Source organism: Entelurus aequoreus, linkage group LG20 (assembly GCF_033978785.1).
Source record: "Entelurus aequoreus isolate RoL-2023_Sb linkage group LG20, RoL_Eaeq_v1.1, whole genome shotgun sequence".
In the NCBI taxonomy this organism is placed as follows: Eukaryota; Metazoa; Chordata; class Actinopteri; order Syngnathiformes; family Syngnathidae; genus Entelurus; species Entelurus aequoreus.
Genome location: NC_084750.1, coordinates 524,230 through 549,008, shown reverse-complemented (window position 1 = coordinate 549,008; position 24,779 = coordinate 524,230). Strand labels below are relative to the sequence as shown.

General features: G+C 39.2%; 3 protein-coding genes across 5 annotated transcripts in view; 2 read left to right on the top strand and 1 right to left on the bottom strand.

Annotated features, from left to right (window-relative positions):
• The window catches only part of LOC133635752 (zinc finger protein OZF-like), a 99,991-nt gene extending 91,783 nt beyond the window's left edge, over nt 1-8,208 (bottom strand). The window contains exons 1-2 of the mRNA XM_062029017.1: nt 8,093-8,208; nt 5,088-5,334 (exon numbers count right to left, since the gene is read on the bottom strand). Of these exons, the coding sequence (XP_061885001.1) occupies nt 5,088-5,334 (247 nt within the window). The 5' untranslated portion in view covers nt 8,093-8,208. The remainder of the gene's footprint in view (nt 1-5,087; nt 5,335-8,092) is intronic.
• LOC133635751 (uncharacterized) overlaps nt 1-24,779 on the top strand; it is a 283,249-nt gene that overhangs the window by 150,535 nt on the left and 107,935 nt on the right. The window lies entirely within an intron of this gene.
• The window catches only part of LOC133635758 (gastrula zinc finger protein XlCGF57.1-like), a 46,059-nt gene continuing 29,581 nt past the window's right edge, over nt 8,302-24,779 (top strand). The window contains exons 1-3 of one of the 3 annotated variants that reach the window (XM_062029030.1): nt 8,302-8,733; nt 11,279-11,527; nt 19,413-19,652. In XM_062029030.1, coding sequence (XP_061885014.1) covers nt 8,610-8,733; nt 11,279-11,527; nt 19,413-19,652 — 613 coding nt within the window. In that variant the 5' untranslated portion in view covers nt 8,302-8,609. Of the gene's footprint in view, nt 8,734-11,278; nt 11,528-19,412; nt 21,921-24,779 lie in introns of those variants that run through there. The other 2 variants (XM_062029026.1, XM_062029029.1) reach the window with 2 other exon arrangements.

Genomic DNA, 24,779 nt, shown 5'->3' with positions numbered 1-24,779 from the left:
AAATTGGAATTGTCAGAGCCAGCATACAGAGCAGGAATGTCATTGTTTTGACTGCTCGAAGAAAAAACAACATCTTAATCTACGATTTGACTCCCTCGAATGGCCTTGAGGAAAAGGCTGTTTGAAAACACTCCCCTGAGGACTCCTCAAAGATGGACGCTTCTGACCTTTCCCTTTTTTTTCAAAAGCACCTGGGTCGGACTCTTGAACTCTTGAACTCTTGGGGCCGGCCTCGGCCCATAAAGACAATTCCAACATCTCACCCAAGTTAATTGGGCATACATGCACGCACACACCCCTCCCCAAATCAACGCCTTCACCACTGCTTAATTCCTCCGGGGTTGTGGGGGCTGAGTAGCGCTCAACAGCAGCTGCCGGCCTCCAAAGTCCTGTTGGATGACTCTGTTGCGAGTTGTTGTGATTACATGTACCATGTTTATGTGTGCCATGCTATGTGAGGTTTTTTCCTCGGACTCAGTCTGGACCATTCCTGAGGGTCCAGCCTCAGACTGATATTTTTTTTACTCTTCCCCCCCCTTCCCCAATGTCACCTTTTTCCCACCTTTTTAAGGAGCGCCCTAAGTGGCTGATCCGTTGGCGGTCCCGTCTTGTCTCCCTGTAACGTATGTCTGCTCTTAGCAGGATTGTGCCGAAAATGTAATTTCAGTTCTTATGTGTCTTGTACATGTTAAGAATGGACAAATAAAGCTCCGATTTGATTTGATATGGAAACAGGGTTTGTATTACAGCAGGGGTACTTAACCTTTTTGACATCGGGGCCCAACTTTTCCACTACAGAGGGCCCCGCGGCCCACTCAAATATTACTTCTGAATTAGTAATCTTAATTTTGACTTTAATTGTATTCAATAATTATAACTAACCTACTTTCAGTTTACAACCTTGTCAAATGGTATGGAACCATGTGTTAATCACTTGTAGGGCCATGAAATGAATACCATACTCACATACACGCAGGGAGCGCGTGCACACACACAAAAGTAGGCAGAGAAGCAGCAAACAATTTGCGTCATTTAGTTGTTATGATAGAATTTACATTCAATGATAGCTCATGCCTCTTAGCTAAATCACTGTCATTAGCTAACAACAAACAAAGCTAATGCATGTGTTACCACATAAAAGTGGCAAACATTCCCTTTGAAACAATGCCATACCATATATGGTGTAAACATGTCAAAAACAGCAAACAATACCTTTAACAGGATAATGTCATTAAAAATAGCTTATTTGGTGTTACGTGTACAGGGGGAAGGAGACGGCACAGACAACAGGGAAGTCGTATTTAGCTGTATGTTATTTATTATATATGCACAATATATAATAATCAGAAATGAAGTGTGTTATAAATCCAAAGGGTGTATGGTGTGCGACTATGTGTGGCAATTAGCTTTTGAGTGTTACCGGTAGTGTTGAGCGAGAGAGGCGGAAGATCAAGAGGGACAAGGCAGAGCTCGGAGGTCCGTGAGCAGGCAGGAAGTCTGGGGCTATAGCGAGGCGTTGAAGTTCTGTGTCCAGGTAGGAGGTCGAGATCCAAGCGGCAGTCAGGGAAGCAGAGGGAACAAGGGGAGACGAGACACACAGCTCGTCACGCGGGAACAGAGGTCTGCTGTTGGAACGACAAGGAGGACACGGGACAATAAACACGACGGGGGAGAAAACACAGAGAGAGAGCAAGTTTGCGTAGAGATGACAATTAGGTTTACTGTACAGGACAGGTAGCTACGTTCTGGCCTGGGATAACAGGTTGTGCAGGCTTATGAAGGCAGGTCCTCTCATTAGTGACAGGTGCGTTGAGTGCTGATGGAAAGCAACTGCTTGCTGCCGCCGGAGTGACGCGTGTTTGGAGGTGCGCCCAGCGCAGTGCATAGATGCATGCACACTGGGAGTGCGCCCGGGCCATGACATTTTGATTGGCAAAAAAAAATTGTGGATATGTTTTTTTAAGTTAATTGCAATGTTGCATTTTATAGACTTATTTTATGTGATAATTTGCCAATGCTCTGATGTCATAGTGCCACAAAACATGTGATTATTCCCTCAAAGTCATCCAATTTGTGTGATATTTTGTTTTCATTTTAAACACTTTACTTCATAAGGTATTAGTGTTTATAATGGGTATTTGTCTAAATCATGAGTATTCATTCAACTGTTTTTGTAAAAATCAACACCTTACCTCAGTTTATAACATCATCACGGATTCCGAGTTAAAGGTAATTTGATATTGTATAAAACACAAGTGCTCAAATGATGTATAGAGTAAATAATATGCTTCCAGAAGTGGTCCAGAAGATGTGAACCAGTAAATATGAACTAAGAGGGATTTATGTGTACTTAAAAGCAAAGGTATGAACAAATGTAAAACAAATATGTATATCATATAAAATATTTCATCAATGGAATAATTTAGAATAAAAAAATATATATATAATAAGCGTCACACATTTAGAATTCAACGTCAGAGTCTTGACAGTTTATTTCAAATCCTGCACCTTCATTTGCTGCTGCAGCTGTTCTCACCAGCACACTTGTGTTTCTTACACTGGTACTTATAAGAGAATCTTTCATCACTCACACTGCAACTAAACACTTTCTCACCTGTGTGTGTTCTCACGTGTCTTACAAGTTTTGATCGGTCAGAAAAGCTTTTGTTGCAGCTTGAACAGGAATATGGTTTTTCACCTGTGTGCATTTTCATGTGTACTTTCAAATATGAACTTTGTAGAAAACGCTTACCGCAGACTGAACAGACAAAGGTTTTTTCTCTACTGTGTGTTCTCATGTGTACTTTATAATCACTCTTTTGTACAAAACATTCACCACACACTGAGCAGCCGAATGTTTTTTCACCGTTGTGTATTCTTGTGTAATTTCAAACATTTATTTTGTATAAAACCTTCCTTACATATTGAACAGGAATAAGGTTTTCCACCAGTGTGTAATCTGGTGTGTAGTTTTAAATGTATTTTTTGAGAGAATCTTTTACTGCAAACTAAGCACATGAATGGTTTTTCTCCTGTGTGTAATCTGATGTGTAGTTTTAAATGTTTTTGAGAGAATCTTTTACTGCAAAATAAGCACATGCATGGTTTTTCTCCTGTGTGTATTCTCTTGTGTGTTTTTAAGTCACTATTTTCAATGAAACATTTACCGCAGATTGAACAGGAAAAAGCTTTTTCTCCAGTGTGTCTTCTTGTGTGTTTTTTCAGTTGACAACGGTAATTAAAAGTTTTGTCACAGTGAGAACATTTTAAGTGTGTGTTGTTAGTGTGACATGTCTTATCAGCTTTAGAGTCTTCATCATCAGTGTCAGGGGAGTGTGACGTTGGGTCGTCACTATCTGATAGTGGAGCTGAGAGCTTGTCTGCTTGTGATCCTCCACAGTGGTCTCCATCAGCTTCTGTTGTCATGTGTTGAGTTGAGCTGCTGCTTGGAGGCTCCACCACTCTCTTCTCCTTATTTTCACCTTTGACCTTATTATATTCACTCTTCACAATCACACCAATCACTGGGAACTCCTCCAACCATTCAAGCTGCTCTCCCGCCTGACTGATGCTCTGTTCCTCCTTTTTCTCTATGATGTGGGGGGGCTGTAGTTCCTTCTCTTCCGCTTTGAATTGAGGCGGCTCTAGCTCCTCTTCTGCTTTAATGTGGGCTAGCTGTGGCATCTCTACTTTCTCTTTTATTTGGGTGAACTGAGACTCCTCCTGCTCTTCTTCTTTGATGTAGGCAAGCTGTGGCTCTTTCTGTTCCATCCTGACGCTCCACTCTTGCTGCTGAGGGAGAAGATGTTCTTCACAGATGTCTGCAGGACACAAGAAGACAAACATGCTTTAGAAAAGTCCAGCTTTGCTCAGTCACATGGGACATATGTTCTGAGGATGTTTCTGAGGATCTCATCAGTTACCACATTGCCATTCAAGTGGTCATAACCATACTGTTCATAAGGGAATAACAGAAGCAATGCAACAAGTAATTGAAAAACCGTATGAAACCTCTGCATACTGTACAGTGGCACGTACATCTGAAGGAAAAAATGGGACAGGACAAAAGAATATAATCGTAATTTATGAAATCCCATGCAAATCATGTAAGAAATTAGGGAAGGAGGGTAACATTTTTTAAAATCGATGCTGATAACATCATGCTTTTTAAGACAGATAACAGATCATTTATCAACATTTATGTTTTTGTTTTTTAAGTAAATTTAAGTGCTGTTTGTGAACAGCTGGAAATAAGTCAAAGGTGGATAAAAGAAAGTGTTCCTGTAGATTTGTCCTAACCAAATATGACATCACTCCTGAGGTAGCGCTAACATCACATTCATAAACTAGTCATGAATATGATGTCCTTATTTCCATCTATCAGTGTGTGCAAGAGTGTAGCCATCACATTGTTCTTTGCTAGCAAACATATATCTGAAAAATTACAGCGGCTCAGAAGTACAAACTGTGGCTCCAAGTGGTCTGTAGGCTGAAGTCCAATGTCTTTAGTGATGGTGGGGGGCATGGTCTTCTGCATCTCTGATATCGCAGCTGACGCGGGGAACACCGAGGCAAGTTTTGTTTGCTGGCTCTGTCAAATGCCATCATTTCATTTCCATGAGAAAAATGCAAATCTATTTGTCTGGCAGGCTTTTTGCACTTTTATGGCGCAGCAGCAGACATCTTTTAATTGCGGCTGGCTTTGGGAAGGTTCTTTGCCAGCGCAAGGATCTTGATGGGCGTTTTGGAATGGATGTTGACTGCACTTTGGGTTGGATGGTGAGGTTTGATGTGTCGAAGTCGGGTGTTTTTCGTTTTTTTCCTTGCGGAGTGTTTGCAGGGCAACACACAGGATGTCTTCCTCATAAGGAGTAAACAAGTCTTGCACGGACAACGCCACATTTGTTTACACTTTACTTCCTCGAAATCACAAGTAACAAAACTTTTCACCTCCAAGGGCCAGAGCAAAAAAATATAAACACAGCGATTGTGAGGCCTTTGGCAGGACAAACAGAACTACTCAGCAGGCCATATTTGTATCTATTTATATATTTGATATAATATCTCAAAAAATCTGTGGTGCTTACTTGGACTGTGATGAAGCTGTGAGGACTCAGGTGGTTTGTCTTCATGGTATTCAGTCTTCACAGAGACAACAGTCAGTGGAAACTTGGTGAGATCAGCCTCCTCCTGCCCTCGAAGACACTCTCCCTCCTGACTTATCCACACTTCCTCCTCTTCCTCCTTAACACAGGGGGGCTGTGGCTCCTCCTTCTTCAAAGAGGAGCTCCCTCTCTGCTGAAGGGGACCTTCTTCTTCTTGACAACCATTCATCTGTTGGACGTTTGCAAGACAACACAAACAAAATTTAGCTCAAGCATGTCAAATATTATTTATTCCATCAAATATAATATTTTACAAGTGGACTGACAGAAGTTATAATGCTCTTATACACATGGAATTAACATAATTTAGTCATTATTATGGGTTGTTTAATTGATCTTGTTTTCTACAACTATACAAGATGAGCAGTGGCCGCACAGACCATCTTTTTATGACATATAGAAAACTTCCTGCTGGGATTTTAATATCTTCATGACTCCATTAAGTCAGTCTGCACGTATAAAAGTTGCATTGTGCTGCAGCGTCAGAGCGTGTTGGTTAAATCTCCGTCAATACATGAAGAAATGTGCTGTGGTAAGAATCTTTGGGCGCCTCATGATTTTATTACAAAACAATTATTGATGCATGATTAACTTGTGTTCAATATATTGAAGCACTTTTTCATGTTTAACATATATTTAATTAAACATATTTTGTCTCACTGAATACGCATTGATCAAATGCAATTGTGCAAATAGTGGATTTGGAATGAACATCAGTTGAATTAAAGTCCATTATATGTGATCAAAGTAATGAAAATGCATACAAATATAGAACCATAGGTAATAAATATATTGAATTCTAAAATTCAAATGTGTCCTGATACACATTTAAGAGAAAATAAACCAAATGTGTGCAATACAGTAAGCAATATAATATTAAAAAAAATATTTCTGCTTATCCTAACTACAGACCGTAGGAAATGTTAAAACTTCTCAGAAATGTACATTTCCTACACTAAAGCGTTTAAAAAAAAAAGTCACAGTTCTGCAAAGGAAGCAACAACAAGGACGCTGACCAACGATGAAACATAACAAAGCCTTTAATACTTTCATTTTACGTAACTTCCGGTTTAAGTCCCGCCTTCCTGCCGGCTGTGTTTTTACTGATTGTTGATACAACACTAAACAAAATATATTATCAAATACATTGGACAAACTGTATATTCTGAAAGTAGGCCAAGGCAAAGCCCGCCATTTTTAGCCAGCTAACGTTTTATGTAAAGTGTATTAAAAAACGAAATAGTTAATATTTATTCACAGCTTATTGTGAGAAAAGTACGATGTAAAGTAGGCCTAATAAGAAGAGTATCATTTATATATTTACTGCTAATTAGGTATCTATCAACACAAAATAGACTACAATGTATGTGTAACACAATGTTACTTCTGTTTTTTAATATTATTATAATTATTATTATTTATTCGTTCAGTGCTCAAAAAAATTATATACTTTGTTTTATTTAAGTTGATTGATATTTTATTAGCATCAAACCATTCCTTTCGAATTAGAAGTTCACTCTCTACGGTCTCTAGGAGCTGGCCGAGGTCTTGCCCAGAACTGTACAGGCTTGTTTCATTAGCAAAGAGAATACAGTTTAGTTTTTTTAAATATTTTACAGATATCATTACAGAGCCTTGGGGAACTCCATGTGTGTTATAATCTTTTTATCAGAACCTACATTGTTCACATGCATATACTGCTCTTTGCCACCAGGATAACTTTTCAACCAATCATGAGCAACACCTCTGACACCATACCTCTGCATTCTGTTTAAAAGTAATGTGTAATGTGATGGTGTCAAAGGTCAGGTCAATAAAAACGCCAACAGTGAACTCCTCATCAATCGCAGTGCACTGCGATTGATGAGAACCATGGTTACCTCCTCAACTAATTCCAGCATTGGAGTGGACTTGTTTGATGGAAAACCATATTGTTGTTCACTTAGCAAGTGAGGCTTATCAATAAAACTGCCTAATCTCAGAATTTTTGAAAATTGTGGGAGTAAGGAAATAGGCCTTTAGTTGGTAAACTGATGCTCATCTACACTTTTGAGGATGGGAATATTTTTTGCCATTTTCATTTTCATTGGAAAGACACCTCTTATAAAATAAATATGACATATATAGGTGAAGGGAACAGCTATATAATCAACAATTTATTTGACCAGATATGTGTATGTCACAGCAGTCTGTTGACTTCTTGTTTTTCATGGAATTTACCATTTCTGTGACTTCACTTTCATGAACAGGAGAAATGAAAACCAATTCTAAGTTGTTTTGAATGATTTGTTCATTAAATTTGACAATGTGTTTTACTTGTACAATTTAATTGGCTAAATTGGGTCCAACATTCACAAATAAGGTGTTAAATGCATCAGTTATCCCCTTAGGGTTATTTATAGTTTGATTATTTTCTACGAAATAGTTATGATTTATTTGTCATGTTTTTTTAATGATGCCATTTAAAACTTTCCACGTACCTTGGATGCTATTTTTGTGTTGATCAATAGGTTACAGTAATGTGTTCTTTATTCTCTGACTGATTGGTGAAAATGTTATATATTAATGTGGCAAAGTATGTTGTTATTCTGGTTGTTTTTGAGATGAGAGGAAAAAGTATTACTGTACAATCCTGTTATAAAATGTGTTGTTTTGGTTATGTACTATCAGTCTCAAATTACGAGACCAAGATATTCATTTTTAGCTATATGTATTTAATAATGCTAAGCGTCACTGTACAATAGAAAATAGTAATTTAAAGTATCACATAACAAAATATAATTCTCATAGAGAGCTGCTCAAATAACACTTGCATTTTATTTGCTCCAAAATAGGTCTGCTAGTGGGCTAACGATAGCACGTTAGCTTCGAACAACCTCTCAGGTAAATAACAAAAATAATGTAAAAATATATATAATCTACATTACCTTATGCGACGCATTTACTAGAGAGGAGTAAAATATCTTCTTTTAATTGTTACAACTATTAAATGTGACTATTTGTTACGTGGCTTGGCAAAGGAGTTGTGCACCAACCATTAATGTCCCAGGGAAACGCATGTTGTCCAATAATCGTTCCTCGAACGCGTCAATTATATTGTGTGGTAGCCAAACATTACCGACAGGTGGCAGTACAGTACTGTTAAGTCATGTATTGTACCACCATCAAACAAAACAAGAGGAATACAAAAAACAAAATGGTGTTTGATAGATACGTTCTTTGTTCTTAATTAGTGCATATATGTGCACATATATACCGTTTAAAAAGGTAAATATAGTTAATAATTGTTTGTACGTTAGTCTAAACGCATTTTGACGCTTCTTGTGCTAGCTTAATTTGCTAGTTAGCTTAGCTTGTTAGCTGCTAACAAAGAGACGCGGAAGTTATCAACACATCGCCAAGCAGAGATGAAGTGTGAGTGTAAAGTGTTGTGATTGTGTGAAAATGTGCGAAAGAACGATAGCAGGGTACGAGGAGGAACTTTGTCCAACAAAAGAGGAGAAGGAGCGACAACATCAACTACTGGACGCTGTTTTCAAGAAACATCAAGTTGTGTTACACAGAGCAGGTTTGTTTACTTGTTACTCTCACACGTTTGCTAACTTTGTATTTGATTATTAACATTATTCCTAAATATGTTGTTTTTAGGAAGGTGAATTGTCTTGTGAGGATGATGCACTGCTTTGTTTTTATATTGTTCATGAAAAGGTGACAGTTTCAGACGTACAATATTTATGAGACGTTGTGAAGTGTGAATTGAAGTGAATTATATTTATATAGCGCTTTTCTCTAGTGACTCAAAGCGCTTTACATAGTGAAACCCAATATCTAAGTTACATTTAAAGTGTCTTGCCCAAGGACACAACGGCAGTGACTAGGATGGCTGAAGCGGGGATCGAACCTGGAACCCTCAAGTTACTGGCACGGCCACTCTACCAACTGAGCTGTTCCTCTCAGTTTGTAACAATGTGTATCAACATGTTTACACTAAACTCACACAGTCACCAAATTTATTTGACATTGTAATTAATATAATTAATAGTTTCATGGCGAATTTCACTTCCTGATTCCGACCTAAATGCATCAATAAGTGTAACTAAACCTTTATGTCAATCATCTTTCAATAAGCAAAGTAGTCAACAGTTGATTTATAAATGGTTGATTTATATAGGCTAGTAAGGTAAAGTTTTGTACCTGACAAGTTTCGGCTATCTTGCTTCTAAATCAGGGGTGGGCAATTAATTTTTACCGGGGGCCGCATGAGCAACCCGAGCACTGCTGGAGGGCCACATCGACAATATTTCAATTAAATTTTGCTCAATATTATTTTTGATATATACCGTAAGATAAATAATAATAATAATAATAATAATTAATAATAATAGTAATACTTCAACATAGTGTGTGTAACAGCATTCCATGACTAATATAAATAAATTAACATTAATAATAAATGACAGTAAAATAAGTACACGTATGACTGAGGAGTCATAGTGTAACTTTGTGTGGTGTTTGAGTTGTCCGACTTTTTGTGTGGCCATAAACGCAGCAGTGGTTTAGTGCTATGCGTGTTGGTGACAGATGACAAGTTGGTTTTGGCCTGGTTTGTACGGCAGAAAATGACTAGTTTTTCGAGATAGAATTGTTTTACTCATGTTTTTGGTGTGGTTATGTCCGAATATAAACAGTTTTGCTCAATAAAGTGATCGATATAATTCCTGTCCTCGAAGCATCTCGATAGACGTTACAATAATTGAACGGTGTTCAATTGAACGGTGTTGACGAACACCGTTAGGGCCGCTTGTTGTCACTGTCACTCAAAGTTGCATTGCAAAATTACATAGAATAAATATGTTTATTTTGTTTAGAATTCAGATGGGATTTGATTTGCTGCGCGCAGCAGACGCTTGAGCAGTGCGCAATTCCGCAGGCACCCACCTTAGAGGGGACGTTGCTTTGCAGTCCATGTCTTGTTGGAAACACGCCATTCTTCATCAACTTTTCTCTTTTTAGCGTCTCGGGTGTAAACCGTGCATCACTTGTCGCTGCATGTGCACCTTCACTCGCAGGTTACACACGGACACACGCCCATAAATAATACTTTTCAAAATAAAAGCAGCACAGTTGTATTGTGCGCACGACATAGATGTTTTTTCAACTTTATTTTGTAATTAATGATTGCAGCTGTTCACATTCACTCACAATCACGCACACACATACGTCCACACGGAAGTAATACAAATAACGATTTTAAAAAACAAAAGCAGCACCGTTGTATTGCACACTCGACATAGATACTTTTTTAAATTTATTTTGTAATTTATAATTGGCCTCACGCGGGCCGGACAGGGACGCACAAAGGGCCGGATGCGGCCCGCGGGCCGCAGAATGCCCAGGTCTGTTCTAAATCAACCATTTATAAATACACATTAGTAGGCTAAATGAACCTCTTCAACTTAGTCAACAGTTGATTTATGAAAACAACATAAAGGTGACTGACTTTCCTTCAGCGTGTCGTAGATGGTCTCCAAGTGAATGTGGGAGCTGTGCTCTAAAGAGGAATTGTTGATGGACATACTCCATAAATACACCACTTCGTAAAACATGTTTTGTAAAAGTTCCTTTTGACCCAGCCAACAAAATGAAGATAAAGAAAAATATTTTACATGACGATAAAAACATAGTATGAGTGTTTTAGTTGGTTTTGAGTAATATTTTTTAATTTTTTTTGATATTTTAAGTAATCATTAGGACTGTGTAATTACAAGGTTATAGTTAAAGTTAGTGCTAACGTTTAGGTGTAATAAGCCAACATGTATACATTAAAAAAATGTGTACTCGCTTTAAACTGGATGTTTATAAAGTTCTGATATTTGTTTTAGTAATGTTTCATAAATCCTAACTCATCTTTATGAAAACTTAGCAAATAGCCCCACAACACCATAATCACTCTACCGCTTTAAAAGCATTTTTTATGGTTGGGATAAAATAAAATCTTCTATCATGTTTCCATTGGTTATTTAGCTACATACTTTTGACATATCACACACAAATAATCTCATTGTGTTAAAAGTGCCAGTCAAAAACTATTTCTGTTGTCTATTAACCAACAGACGTCCAGGAGCACCCCCACATTAAAGAGGAAGATCCACATTCCCCTTGTGTAAAAAAGGAGGAGGAGGAGCCACAGCCATCACACATTAAACAGGAAGAGGAGGAAGTGTGGATCAGTCAGGAAGGAGAGTGTCTTCTCGGGCAGGACGAGGCTGATCTCACCAAGTTTCCACTGACTGTTGTCTCTGTGAAGACTGAAGACCATGAAGACAAACCACCTGAGTCCTCACAGCTTCATCACAGTCCAAGTAAGAACAACATCCACATATCTAATACGAAGTTTGTTACTGATTTTTTATCCAAGGTCCAACATTCTCTCTGAGGGTGGAGATATACTTGCTTTTTAACACAACCATTAAAAACAAATGTTGTATTAATCATTAACAATGTAATTGCTGGGTTGTAACCATGTGACCTAGAGGCCGTCCTACTTACCTCATGTGGTCAAATGAAGGCAAACATTCAATATGGCTGCTGTTTATTTACCTTTAGCAGCGTACATGTCAGCGTATTTTAAAGGTGTAGTGTTGGATATAAAAGTCAGAAATAATAATAAAAATCTATCTAAATATGTAAAAAAAAAAAAAAGATTTATCATGACTAAAGTGGACTTTTCAAACCATCTGGTCGACCACACTTCCTTCTACACTAGGGGTGCCCATTACGTCGATCGCGAGCTACCGGTCGATGGTGGAGGGTGTCAGTCGATCGCCAGCCAGGCATTAAAAACATAGACCTAAAAGTGAGCAATCATCAATCTTCACCAAGACGTCACTTTCGTCACTTGATTGACATTCACGGCACCCGAGGGTCATGTGAGATGACGCTGGCTGCGGCGAGATCATTATTAAGGAAAAATTACAGAGAAGAGAGTAAAATTATGTTCTCTATCGCACACTGACTACATAATGTTTTATTTAGACCAAACTGGGGCGTAATTTATTGTTCAACTTTGGCAGACACGTTCACAACAGTACATCACAAGCTCTACTCCATTTTCCGGTGCATCACTGAATAATGTCCCTGTTGCAACACAAACAATAGTTCCTAGGGAACACATATCTTAACAGTCGCTCCTATTGTTACAAGGAGGGCGAGAAACACTTTATTTCAACAGACTCTCGCGCCGTACCTGCCGTCAAAACTCTAAAGAGAGTTCCTGTCTTCACAATAAAAGTCCTGCTTCATCCTGCCTGTGCTAACAAAATATGAGTCTCAGAAAGCTAGCAAGAAACGGAGTTTGCCGCCGATGTATTTCTTGTAATGTGCGTAAAAAGGAGTATGGAAGCTGGACAAATAAGATGCCAGAAAACAACCACTTTCATGTGGTTTTGGACAGAAAGGAGGACTTTTTTTCTCCTCCATTTGAAAATGTGGACGTTATCAGCACTACTGTGACACTGTCTGATTCCAATCAATGCAAGCCATCAGAATCAAGTAATACACCAACTTATATTCTTGTCTTCATGAAATAAATGAATCTATATGTGTTAAGCATGCTTGTATTATCATTAAACACCCTTAACTTGTTAACAAAAATCTCTCTTTCATAAATAAATCAATGTAAATTATATATATGAATGAGGTAAATTCCCTTTGACTTGGTCAATTGAAAAGTAGCTCGCTTGCAGAAAAAGTGTGGGCACCCCGTTCTACACTCACGGGGAGTAGAAGTACAAAAGTGTTGCATAATTATAGGTTGGTACTATAACAACGAAGGAAGACAGGAGTCATTGCCATGACAACACAATCATGTCCCACATATACACTTATATTGATGCATGTGAAATGTCCACGGAAATCTGCGTTTTTCACGTCAAAATATAACTTTTTTAATTACACATATATAAAAAAATTGGATGCAAACTAAATTTGTTGAGCGCTCTCCGCAGCTGCAGGTACTCAATGTTCCTCTTGCCTAACTGCCATACTGGGTTGCAGAACGGGAGATGATCAGGAGCACGGAAATAAGCTCCCTTGTTAGCTAACCATATCACTAGCTTACTTGTTGTCGCCTCTGTTCGCTTTCCGAGCCACAACATTGCTGCTAATCATATTTGGATGATGACAATCCCCACACTGTTAGTTCCCAACCAGTTGTAGTTGTAGAGTATTTATTAGTAGCCAGCCAGAAGGTATACTTTTGATGTAAACAGAGGTCACAACACAGGAAGTGTATTACCCGAGGAGGCGTGGCTACAGGATAGAGTTGCCAAATGGGAAACGTTTTCTGACTTCTTTGCATGCATGTTATAGAATTTAACATTTTTAATGATAATAATATTAGTAAATGAGCTAGTAAAAAAACAAAAACATGTGTGGTACATTACATGGGACATGTAAGTGTCAAAAAGGTTGGTCTTCTTTCTTTAGTCCTCTTCTTCCTAGTCCTTCTTTAGACTTATTCGTTCATATCAATGTAACGATATAAATATTTCATATCACGGTTATTGTGACATGAATTATCATGGTTATTATTATTACCAAGGTATTTTTTAATGTACTTAAAAGTACTTAGACATACACTGAAATCTTTTAACACAGTTTTATTTTTAAAAAAAAACATTTGTTGGCCGAAGAATCATTGCGCTGTCTTCATAAAAGGCAGATTATTGTTATTTGAATGTTTAAATATATTTATCTGCTCCCGTTGTAATTTGTGAAGTTTTTATAGTGTTTTTTTTATGATGAAGGCAAAACAGTTTATGTGATGTCACGCAGGTTCACTTCCTGTTTGGACACCTGTGTAGGAATTGTCACATTATCACTTTGTTCTAAGAGAGCACAACTCGTAGGTTAAATGATCATATTTGATTATATTGGTTGCTCAGACTATTATGTGTTTATACAAGTTTAGATTGGGGTATGACATTTGTAACGGAGGAAGGCTTTAATCTATTCATGTTAGCATTTCAGCTAGCTAGCGATTAGCGCACTAGCTTGCTTCTCCAAGAAATGCGCAGCATCACTCATCAGTGCAGTTATCAATCACGGTTTTACGCTAATTCTAATTTCCAACAATGACAACGGACACAATCAAGTGGGCTGCAACAGCTGCCCTCGGTCACATTCAAATCAATCATCAATCAATCAAAATGTATTTATATAGCTCTTAATCACAAGTGTCTCAAAGAGCTGCACAAGCCACAACGACATCCTCTGCTCAGATCCCACATCAGAGCAAGAAAAAACTCAACCCAATGGGATACAATGAGAAACCTTGGAGGGGACCGCAATTGTGGGGACCCCCACCGCCTGGGCGCCACCAAGATTGGTTCGACCACAACTCTCCTGAGATTCTTCAGCTACTTCAAAGAAAGAACGCTGCACATGATTTTGATATAAAGAATCCATCTTCCCCTTTATTGTGTGCCTAATTCACAGAGTTCTGCTCTGCTAGTCAAACATGTCTCAGGCAAATGGAGGATGAGTGGTGTCTTGCCAAAGCTTTTGAAATCCAGCGCTCTGCAGATGACCACGATCTCCGCAGCTTCTACAACGGTGTTGAAACAACCAGAGGATCCGCGGTTCTTTAAAAAAAAGTACCAATAATTGTCACACACACACTAGGTGTGGTGAAATTATCCTCTGCATTTGACCCATCACCCTTGATCACCCCCTGGGAGGTGAAGGGAGCAGATGGCAGCAGCGGTGGCCGCGCCCGGGAATCATTTTGGTGATTTAACCCCCAATTCTAACCCTTGATGCTGAGTGTCAAACAGGGAGGTAATGGGTCCCATTTTTATAATCGTTGTGTCTTTGGTTTGAACTCACGACCTACCGATCTCAGGGCGGACACTCTAACCACAAGGCCACTGAGCAGGATGTGAGGTAAGAGACGCCAGACACTTATCAAAGACTGTCGGGGTATCTCCGCCCGCTGGGCTGAGCACCTTGGTGAGCTCCTGAACTGTATCAATCCAGCCGACCCGAGGCGATCAAGTGCCTCTTCAAGTGGCTTCTTCAAGAAAAGTGCTGGGAGCAACATTGAAACCTGTAAGCCGCCTTGGTTGAGCTCACAAAGGTTTCAATACAGTCGCCCGGGCCTTCCTGCGGACGATTCTAGCAAAGATTTTGGTGCCCCCAGAAATTCCTGACCATCCTACAGGAAAGTTTGCCTGTGTTGTGGTGGGCAGCCTGGAGTCAAGTCAAGGTTGTTGTAAAACACTTTTCAACATCTACATGGCAGCAGTGACATTCCTGCCCCAGCCCAAATTCCAACTATCCTCCACAGTCTATTCTACCTGTGACGACTCCAAGCCTTCACAAAGACCATAACTGCGACCATATTGGATTGAAAGTATGCTGACGACGCAGCTTTCATCAGTCACACTGCTGTAGAACCGCAACGGACACTTGACACAGTCAACGATACTTACAGCAGCCGAAGACTCGTTGTCAATGGCAGGAAGATCGGGTCTGTTCTCGAGCATTGCGTTAGGATGACCAACCCCCTCTTGCGGATTTTAAAGTTGGAGAGGATGAGAATCTTCAGACTCACTACTTTGCTTTCGTTGGCAGAATCCTGTCCTCCTCGACAGGCCACAAGTCCTTTTGGTCGACTTTCAATTTGGATTTTCCAAAATCAAAACTTAACCATCAGTAAAACCGTAGTCTACAAGGCGGTGTGTATCTCTGCCCTCCTGTACGGCTGCAAAGTCTGGACCTTATAACGGCCCACATGGAGAGTCTTGAGGCCTTTCATATGAGATGCCTTCAGCGGATCCTGGGGATCACCAGGGCAGACCACGCTCCAGCACACTGGAAGTCCTGACCATCCAGCGCCAGCTTAGATGGGTCAGCCATTTTTATCGCATGGAAGAAAACAGACTCCCTCTGTACTTTGGTTTATGAAGAACTTACCACTGGTCACCGTAGTGTAGGAGGGAAAAAGAAACGCCTCACTTTTTGGGGAATTTTGCCTACCATTCACAATCTTTATTAGAATAATAACACATATGTCTTTTTTAATGCATTCTAATTCTTAAATAACTGTAAATAAGAGTCAGCTAACGATGGAGCCAATGGCAGCCATGACGTCATTGCGTCTATTGCGCCTATAAAGCCCCCTAAAATACATCCAAAAACCGCCAACAATACTCCATTGATATGTCATGACCTGAATATTAACCAAGTATTAGCGATATTGTTATTATAAGTGCTAACAATAAGGGCCTACTATTAGCGGCGCCATGATCACAGAGAGCTAACTAGCTTACGCTGCTATATTGACATATTGAGCTGCTGCATCGCCTCTGAGTTGGTGAAAATAAATTCTAGATTATAAATCATGCCTCTCACCTGGATAGTAGAAGGTTGTGGACATAAACCCACAAGTTGGTCAACTTTGACATCCAACTTAGACCCGCAGATGGTGAGAAAGACAAAAACACACTTTGGTTTTACCTTCATCAGGATTATGATGAATTGTTGATGTAAAGGGGAAGATATAAACATCCCATCAGTCTTGATCCCAGTGAGAGCAGCCATTGTACAGTAAGTGATTATTTTATTATGTTTGTATATCCTGTTTAGCACTTAGCAATACTGGTACATGATGCCTAGTGTTTAACTAAAGCGGCATCTGTTGAGCATGCAGCTTCTAAAACTTGTAGATCATCCTCCGTATATTCAGGATCAAAAATAGAAATTTCTGGATCATCATTTGTCTGAAAGTAGTCTTTGTTGTTTATTATCAAGTCTGCCACGATTAGAAGTGTTGTTGTTGTTGAAGGGAAAGTGAACGTTGTTATGCGTCTGTGAAATTAATATGCCGCCGTATGTTTAAAATGATCAAAACACATAAATATTCCATGTTATTATGAATGTTACTACATTACATATATACTTATAAAGTGTATATATAGAGTGTATATAAAACCTTGATGGAGGTTTTTGGAGGTTTTTCAGAGCGCTTTACAGGCGGATTAGCGCAAATTCCATTAACTCCATTGTTAGCTGACTTTTGCTAGCGTTTATTTACAAGTTAGAATGCATGAAAAAAAGAAAATGATAGGCAAAATTCCAAAAAAGTGCAGTTCCCCAAGTGACCCAATAAATTTGGGGTGGACCCTTCCAACTTTTGAGTACCTTGCCAAAGGTAAGGACAGCTGGAGGTCAACTTGTGCGCTCTGCAAGACTTTGAGGTGTCCCGGGTGCTGCTCGTGCCCCACATGTGTGAAAAGCCTCAGTCTTTGGACTCTGCAGCTCGACCGCTGCAACGTCAGTCTGCAACACTCCGAAGCAGAGTTCAGCCCCCACGCCAAAACAACATCCACGCAGCGGAGATTAATCCATGAAAACAAGGAAAAGCTGTCGAATGGTCTTGCCAACATGGTTCAGTTTCTTGTTTTGTCCTGACTCTACAAACTGGACGAGCGAGCTTTAGCCTAAAGCAGACACATCTTTTGCTGTCAACTCAAACCTGACTGGTGCGTCACTCAAAGACGTTCGTGTGCAACATAAACAAGGATGGGGACAGAGCCTTTTCCGTTGCCACCCCTAAGCTCTTGAACAGCCTTCCCCTCCACATTAGGTCAGCCCAGAGCCTGGGGGTCTTCAAAACCCTTCTTAAGAACTATCTCTTCTCGCTGGCCTTTGACCTGAGCTGAGTCCGCCCACTAGGCCACCATTTCTAGTCGTCCTCCCCTCCCCCCACCCCCTTCGCTTTAAGTTGTATTTTTCAATTTGTCTTTTATTATTATTATTTTTATTTAGCAAATTTTTACTTTTTATTCGACCCCTTTTACCGTATTGTTTTTGCACTATTTTGTTCAGCTCATTCATTGTTTACGTTCGTTGTTTTTTTTGTTGTTTTTTTGTTTTTTTTGTTTTTTGCTCTATGCTTTTTTTTAACCTGTAAAGCACTTTGGTTCAATTTAAAAGTTGTCGTAAACGTGCTATATAAATAAAGTTGACTTGACTTGACTTGACAAGGATTTCCTAGTTCCTATTGTTACAAGACGCCAACGTTTCCTAAAGAAAAGTGTTTGTATGTAAGAATATGGAGAATATTAAAATAAAATAAATAATAAACAGACTTTTATAGTTTATATGAATTTATACAGACATTGACCAAGTGCTCACCGCAAACTCCATCGTGGTGTTGACTCAGCTTCACTCGACGAGAGCGACAGTTTTGTCACAGCAGCAACTTTTGTCTGTGTTTTTTGTTTAACAACATTTTTCTGTTTATGATGGACAATGATAGGAACTCTGAAATAATGTTTGCCAACATATTTATTGGAAACATTTCCACAGGTGTACGCCACATTTTCACTCTAATTGTTAGGAATACTCTTTGTTTACCCTCCTGTGCAACCCAACAAAATATGACATGAAGTGTCCTCTTAGGTAAGCTTTAAAGACCTCCCTCAACACACCAGGTGTGTCTTTTATTTCTGAATGTAATTTTATACTTGGTGTCCACAATAAAGTTATTTGCCTGTAGATGTGAATTGAATCTTCATGGTTTAGCACTGTAATTGGGAAAGTGTAATGATGTAGGAACTTGGTCTGAAATGACAATGATACATTAGAAAGTAGTCTGTTGTCTAAAACAAATTAATATTTATTTATTATTTGACAATACAAGCTGTAAATGTGCAGAAAAGGAGAATTGATTTTTTAGGGAATTAGACCCTTTCTTGTCAGATAAGTTCAGCTCCCTTGCCACTGAAGCAAACAACATAGCTGAGTTGAAATAAAAAGCTCCCTGATAATATTCAACATTTGTAATAGAATAGTAAAATCTGGGGATGGCATGCTCATCGTCCCAGTTTGGTGCATAGAGGCTATAGCTAAAACAACACGAGTGTTGCACAGCTTCCCCGACATAACAGACCGACCAGATGAGTCAGGTATGACATGTTGCGCTGACACTTGTGGAAACATTGCAGCAGAATGCCTGAGGCAAGCATCTTACCTGCACAACATTAAAAGTTACTTTCTGTTCCACCAACAAGGGAAACTGCTGTTCAGCATGAGGACAAATAAACAACTTCCTATGTTTGCTGTTCTGAAACCACAAGAGCCAAGACATATAATTTACTAAAACAGATCTATTCATTGTTTGTAATACAAACTTGTTAAACCAGTGATCATATTTAATAATAATTCTTATTGGTCCTGTAGACATCCAGCAGCTGGTTGGTCATCAAGAAGAACATCTCCCCCAGTCTCTGGAGGGTAGCTTCACTTTGAAACAGGAGGAGCCACAACCCCCCCACTTTAAATATGAAGAGGCGGAACTCGGGATCACTCAGGAGGGAGAGAAGGCTGATCTCACCAAGTTTCCACTAACTGTTGTCTCTGTGAAGACTGAAGACTATGAAGACAAACCGCCTGAGTCCTCACAGCTTCATCACAGTCCTAGTAAGCAGAACATAGAGGTGGAACCTTCAAGCAGCAGCTCAACTCAACACATGACTACAGAAGCTGATGGAGACCACGGTGGAGGATCACAATCAGACAACCTCTTAGCTCCTCTATCAGATAGTGACGACATAACGTCAGACGTTGATGTAACCATGGAATCACCCATGAGAACGCACACAGGAGAAAAACCCTTTAGTTGTTCAGTTTGTGCAAAAGGGTTTTTTCAAAGATCTCATTTAACTCGGCACATGCGATTACATACAGGAGAAAGACCTTTCAGTTGTTCAGTTTGTGCAAAAGGCTTTTTTCAAAGCTCTCATTTGACTCAACACATGCGAACACACTCAGGAGAAAAACCCTTCAAATGCTCAAACTGCGGAAAAAGGTTCTCTCAAAAAAGAGCCATGTTGTCACACATGAAAACACACTCAGGAGAAAAACCTTTCAAATGTTCAGTGTGTGGTAAAAGATTCTATGACACGCGTAATATGCTAATACACATGAGAACACACACAGGGGAAACCCCCTATAGTTGTTCCATTTGTACAAAAGGCTTTGTTCGAAACTGTAGTTTGACTAAACACATGAGAATACACACGGGAGAAAAACCATTCAGTTGTTTAGTTTGTGCAAAGGATTTTTTAAGAAGAACTAGTTTGACCCGACATATTAAAATACACACAGGAGAAAAACCTTTTAGTTGTTCAGTGTGTGACGATAGATTTTCTAACAAAAGTAATATGCAAATACACACGAGAACACACACAGGAGAAAACCCTTTCAAATGTTCCGTTTGTGGAAAAAGCTTTATTACAAACTCAAATTTAACTCGTCACATGAGAACACACACAGGAGAAAAAACTTTTAGTTGTTCAGTGTGTGGTGAAAAATTATCCTGCAAACTTCATATTCAGGCACACATGAAAACACACACAGGAGAAAAACCCCTCAGTTGTTCAATGTGCGGTAAAAGATTCTCAGACAAATGTGAAGCGCAAAAACACAATAGAACCCACACAGGTGAAAAACATTTCAGCTGTTCAGTGTGTGGGAAAATAATCTCTGACAAGCGTAATATGTTAAGACACATTAGAACACACACAGGAGAAAAAACCTATAGTTGCTCAGTTTGTGCAAAAGGTTTTTATAAAAACTCTGATTTGACTCAACACATGAGAACGCACACAGGAGAAAAACCTTTTAGTTGTTCAGTCTGTGCTAAAAGATTCTCTGACAAACGCAATATGCAAAGACACATGCGAACACACACGGGAGAATAACGTTTCCTTTTTTGGAAGTCCTCTTTGCTACACTACTCCTGCAGAGTCATTTATGATCTACTGCAGGGCTCAGCTATAGTCCAGACTTCGGTCCCTGGGCCATGTCAGTTGAGACCCAGCCAGCCCACCTTATGTTAATATGTTTTCTGCATCTATTGCATAGGATTAGATATCAATTATTGAAAACTCAAGGTAAGGGTTCAGCAGGTTTACCTTGTGGATGCCAACAACTCACTTGAGAGCCCAGAGGTGAACTTTCTCCTTTACATCCACTGGCTTTCCCACTCAGCAGCGCAAGAGGTCTTTACCTACCTGCCGGTGGACCATCCCTCACGCAACCATCTCTTCGAGTAGCCCGTATTTTGATGTGGCTAAGAATCCTCCACACTTGACTTCCAAGGGGCGCACCTTCACTTTTCAGCCTTTTTCTCGTGAATCAGCTGCAAGATCAGCTTCTTCTGCTTGCAGGCCACACTGCTGCCAGCTTTAGGAAGGCTGGTCCTGCAGGTCACAAAGATGTTTTCAGTGTTGCTGGACTTGGACAAAGAGAGTGAGAGGGGCTTCCCACTATACCACTGGTTTAGGTTTGAAATATTCAACACTATTTCACTTTATTTTTGAAATTTCCAACACACACTTAGCAATTTGCTCAGCATCAGTCCAACTTTTGACATATAATGGAATTACACACCTTCAAGATTATTCGGTAAACTCCGACATGATTAATGTGTAGTAAGTAAGAACGGGTGAATAGTGTGGACAACGAATGACTATTAGCCATAATCAGTGTGTGTATTATAATATTCTGCAGTCACAAGGGCTGGGAATGTGGAACTCACCTTGTCTGGAGCCTGCTTGTCTAAAGTTACACATTGCTGTCATTTTGTTGGACCAAACCCAATAAAGTGCAGGAAGGGAATGTTTCAAACTTTGTCTGAAAAATTCAAATGTGGCACTTTTTGCTGGTTATTTTACTTCAGTTTTTTTTGTTTTTTTAATCATCATTCTGTTTCTTTTTCAGTCACTATGTAGTAGGGGTGTCAAAAATTTTTTTTTTTCGAATGAATCAAGATTGTTATTTGTAACAATTCTTAAATCGATTTAAAAAAAAAATTTAAAATGATTTTTCTTTTACTTTTCTTTAAAATCTGTCCTGTCCAGACACTCATACTAATCATATTGTTGATGTAGATGATCATATTTGCTGTACAGATTTACTTTAGAAAAGGGAAGTGTTGGATACTTCTCTTGTTGCCTTATTTGTATTTGACTGTATTAAATGTTTGGGTAGAATTTTATCAAAACAGTTTTTATAAGTAATATAGAAATTGATCAGAGCTGTTTATTTTATGGAGGAGTGTACAAAACCCAAAACCAGTGAAGTTGGCACGTTTGTGTAAATCGTAAATAAAAACAGAATACAATGACTTGCAAATCCTTTTCAACTTATATTCTTATATATTCAATTGAATAGACTGCAAAGACAAGATATTTAATGTTCAAACTGAGAAACGTAATTTTGTTTCCCAAATCATTAACTTAGAATTCAATGGCAGCAACACATTGCAAAAAAGGGGCAATTTTACCACTGTGTTACATGGCCTTTGCTTTTAACAAAACTCAGTAAACGTTTGGGAACTGAGGAGACCAATTTTTGAAGCTTTTCAGATGGAAATATTTCCAATTCTTGCTTGATGTACAGCTTAAGTTGTTCAACAGTCCAGGGTCTCCGTTGTCGTATTTTAGGCTTCATATTGCGCCACACATTTTCAATGGGAGACAGGTGTGGACGACAGGCAGGCCAGTCTAGTACCTGCACTCTTTTACTAAGAAGCCACGCTGTTGTAAAACGTGGCTTGGCATTTTCTTGCTAAAATAAGCAGGGGCGTCCATGATAACGTTGCTTGGATCCTGTATGTACCTTTCAGCATCAATGGTGCCTTCCCAGATGTGTAAGTTACCCATGCTTTTGGCACTAATACACCCCCATACAGTCACCGATGCTGGCTTTGGAACTTTGCGCCTATAACAATCCGGATGGTTCTTTTCCTCTTTGGTCCGGAAGACACGACGTCCACAGTTTCCAAAAACAATTTGAAATGTGGAATCGTCAGACCACAAAACACTTTTACACTTTGCATCAGTCCATCTTAGATGAGCTTGGGCCCAGCGAAGCCGCCAGCGTTTCTGGGTGTTGTTGATAAATGGCTTTCGCTTTGCATAGTAAGAGTTTTAACTTGCACTTACAGATGTAGCGACAAACTGTAGTTACTGACAGTGGTTTTCTGAAGTGTTCCTGAGCCCATGTGGTGATATCCTTTACACACTGATGTCACTTTTTGATGCAATACCGCCTGAAGGATCGAAGGTCCGTAATATCATCACTTATGTGCAGTGATTTCTCCAGATTCTCTGAAACTTTTGATGATACTACGGAGCGTAGATGGTGAAATCCCTAAATTCCTTGCAATAGCTGGTTGAGAAATGTTGTTCTTAAACTGTTCGACAATTTGCTCACGCATTTGTTCACAAAGTGGTGACCTTCGCCGCATCCTTGTTTGTGAATGACTGAGCATTTCATGGAAGCGGTTTTTATACCCAATCATGGCACCCACCTGTTCCCAATTAGCCTGTTCACCTGTGGGATGTTCCAAATAAGTGTTTGATGAGCATTCCTCAACTTTCTCAATATTTGTTGCCACTTGTGCCAGCTTTTTTGAAGCATGTTGCAGGCATCAAATTCCAAATGAGCTAATATTTGCAAAAAATAACAGGGTTTTCCAGTTCAAACGTTGAGTATCTTGTCTTTGCAGTGTTTTTAGTTGAATATAGGTTGAAAAGATTTGAAAATCATTGTATTCTGTTTTTATTTGCGATTTACACAACGTGACAACTTCACTGGTTTTGGTTTTGTAGTTCTCCGGCAGCATTTGCATTGTGGAGATGGATTACACTAGAAACAGTTTCTGCTGGGATTGGTTTTAGGCGCAAAGTTTTGTAGTACTGATCAAATTTACTGAGGTCTTCAGTGAGCACCCGTTCCAGTTGATTGAAATCTGGTGCTTAGAATGCCAGACAGACGTCATTTGTGTTGATGAATTTACAGGATTCGGTGCTGGGTAGGTCGTTCGTGTAGAGATGAAACAGTAGCAACGTGTACATGGGTACAATTTTTTTAATCTGATCAACAGTCGGATTAAAATGTTCCTGTGTACATGGACCCTGAAAAAAAGGATCTGATTATGATGTGAATTTTCATGCATCACACCTTAAATGGAAATACTTAACTTTGACATGCGCACCATACATCGTAATAGGAAAGGTGTCTTCTGGTTTGTATTATTGCGCCATCTTTTCGACGAGTCCGCTCACCGCTGGTGCTGAAAAGCAATGACTTCCACTGTAAACAAACATAGCTTTGTGCATTTCTGCTTGTCCGACGTTGTCACGTTATTTATTTTAAAAATTCTTCTGTTCACTACTTTTGTTTTACCTCTCTTCTTGAAATGGAGCTGTTCTGTGCCATTTATGTTGCAATAAGTATAGGTCGGCGTCTTCATGTTACGACATTCTGTGTACGTTGCTGTGGCTAGCAGTTAGCACTTAACATAGCTGTAACATTGTGAATAAAACAGCTCGTTAAGACAACTTAATCACTCATTTTATTGTTACATCGACACATGAGTAGTCTCAGTTTTAGATCCACAAACTGTTGATCTATTGATTTTTTGTTTGTTTTATTATTTTGTCCATGGTCTGTGCTTATGGTATGCTTGAAATGTCTTGTGATTTATGTATTCTTTTGTATCATGACCTGTTGAATGTTTACTGTATTAACCTGCCT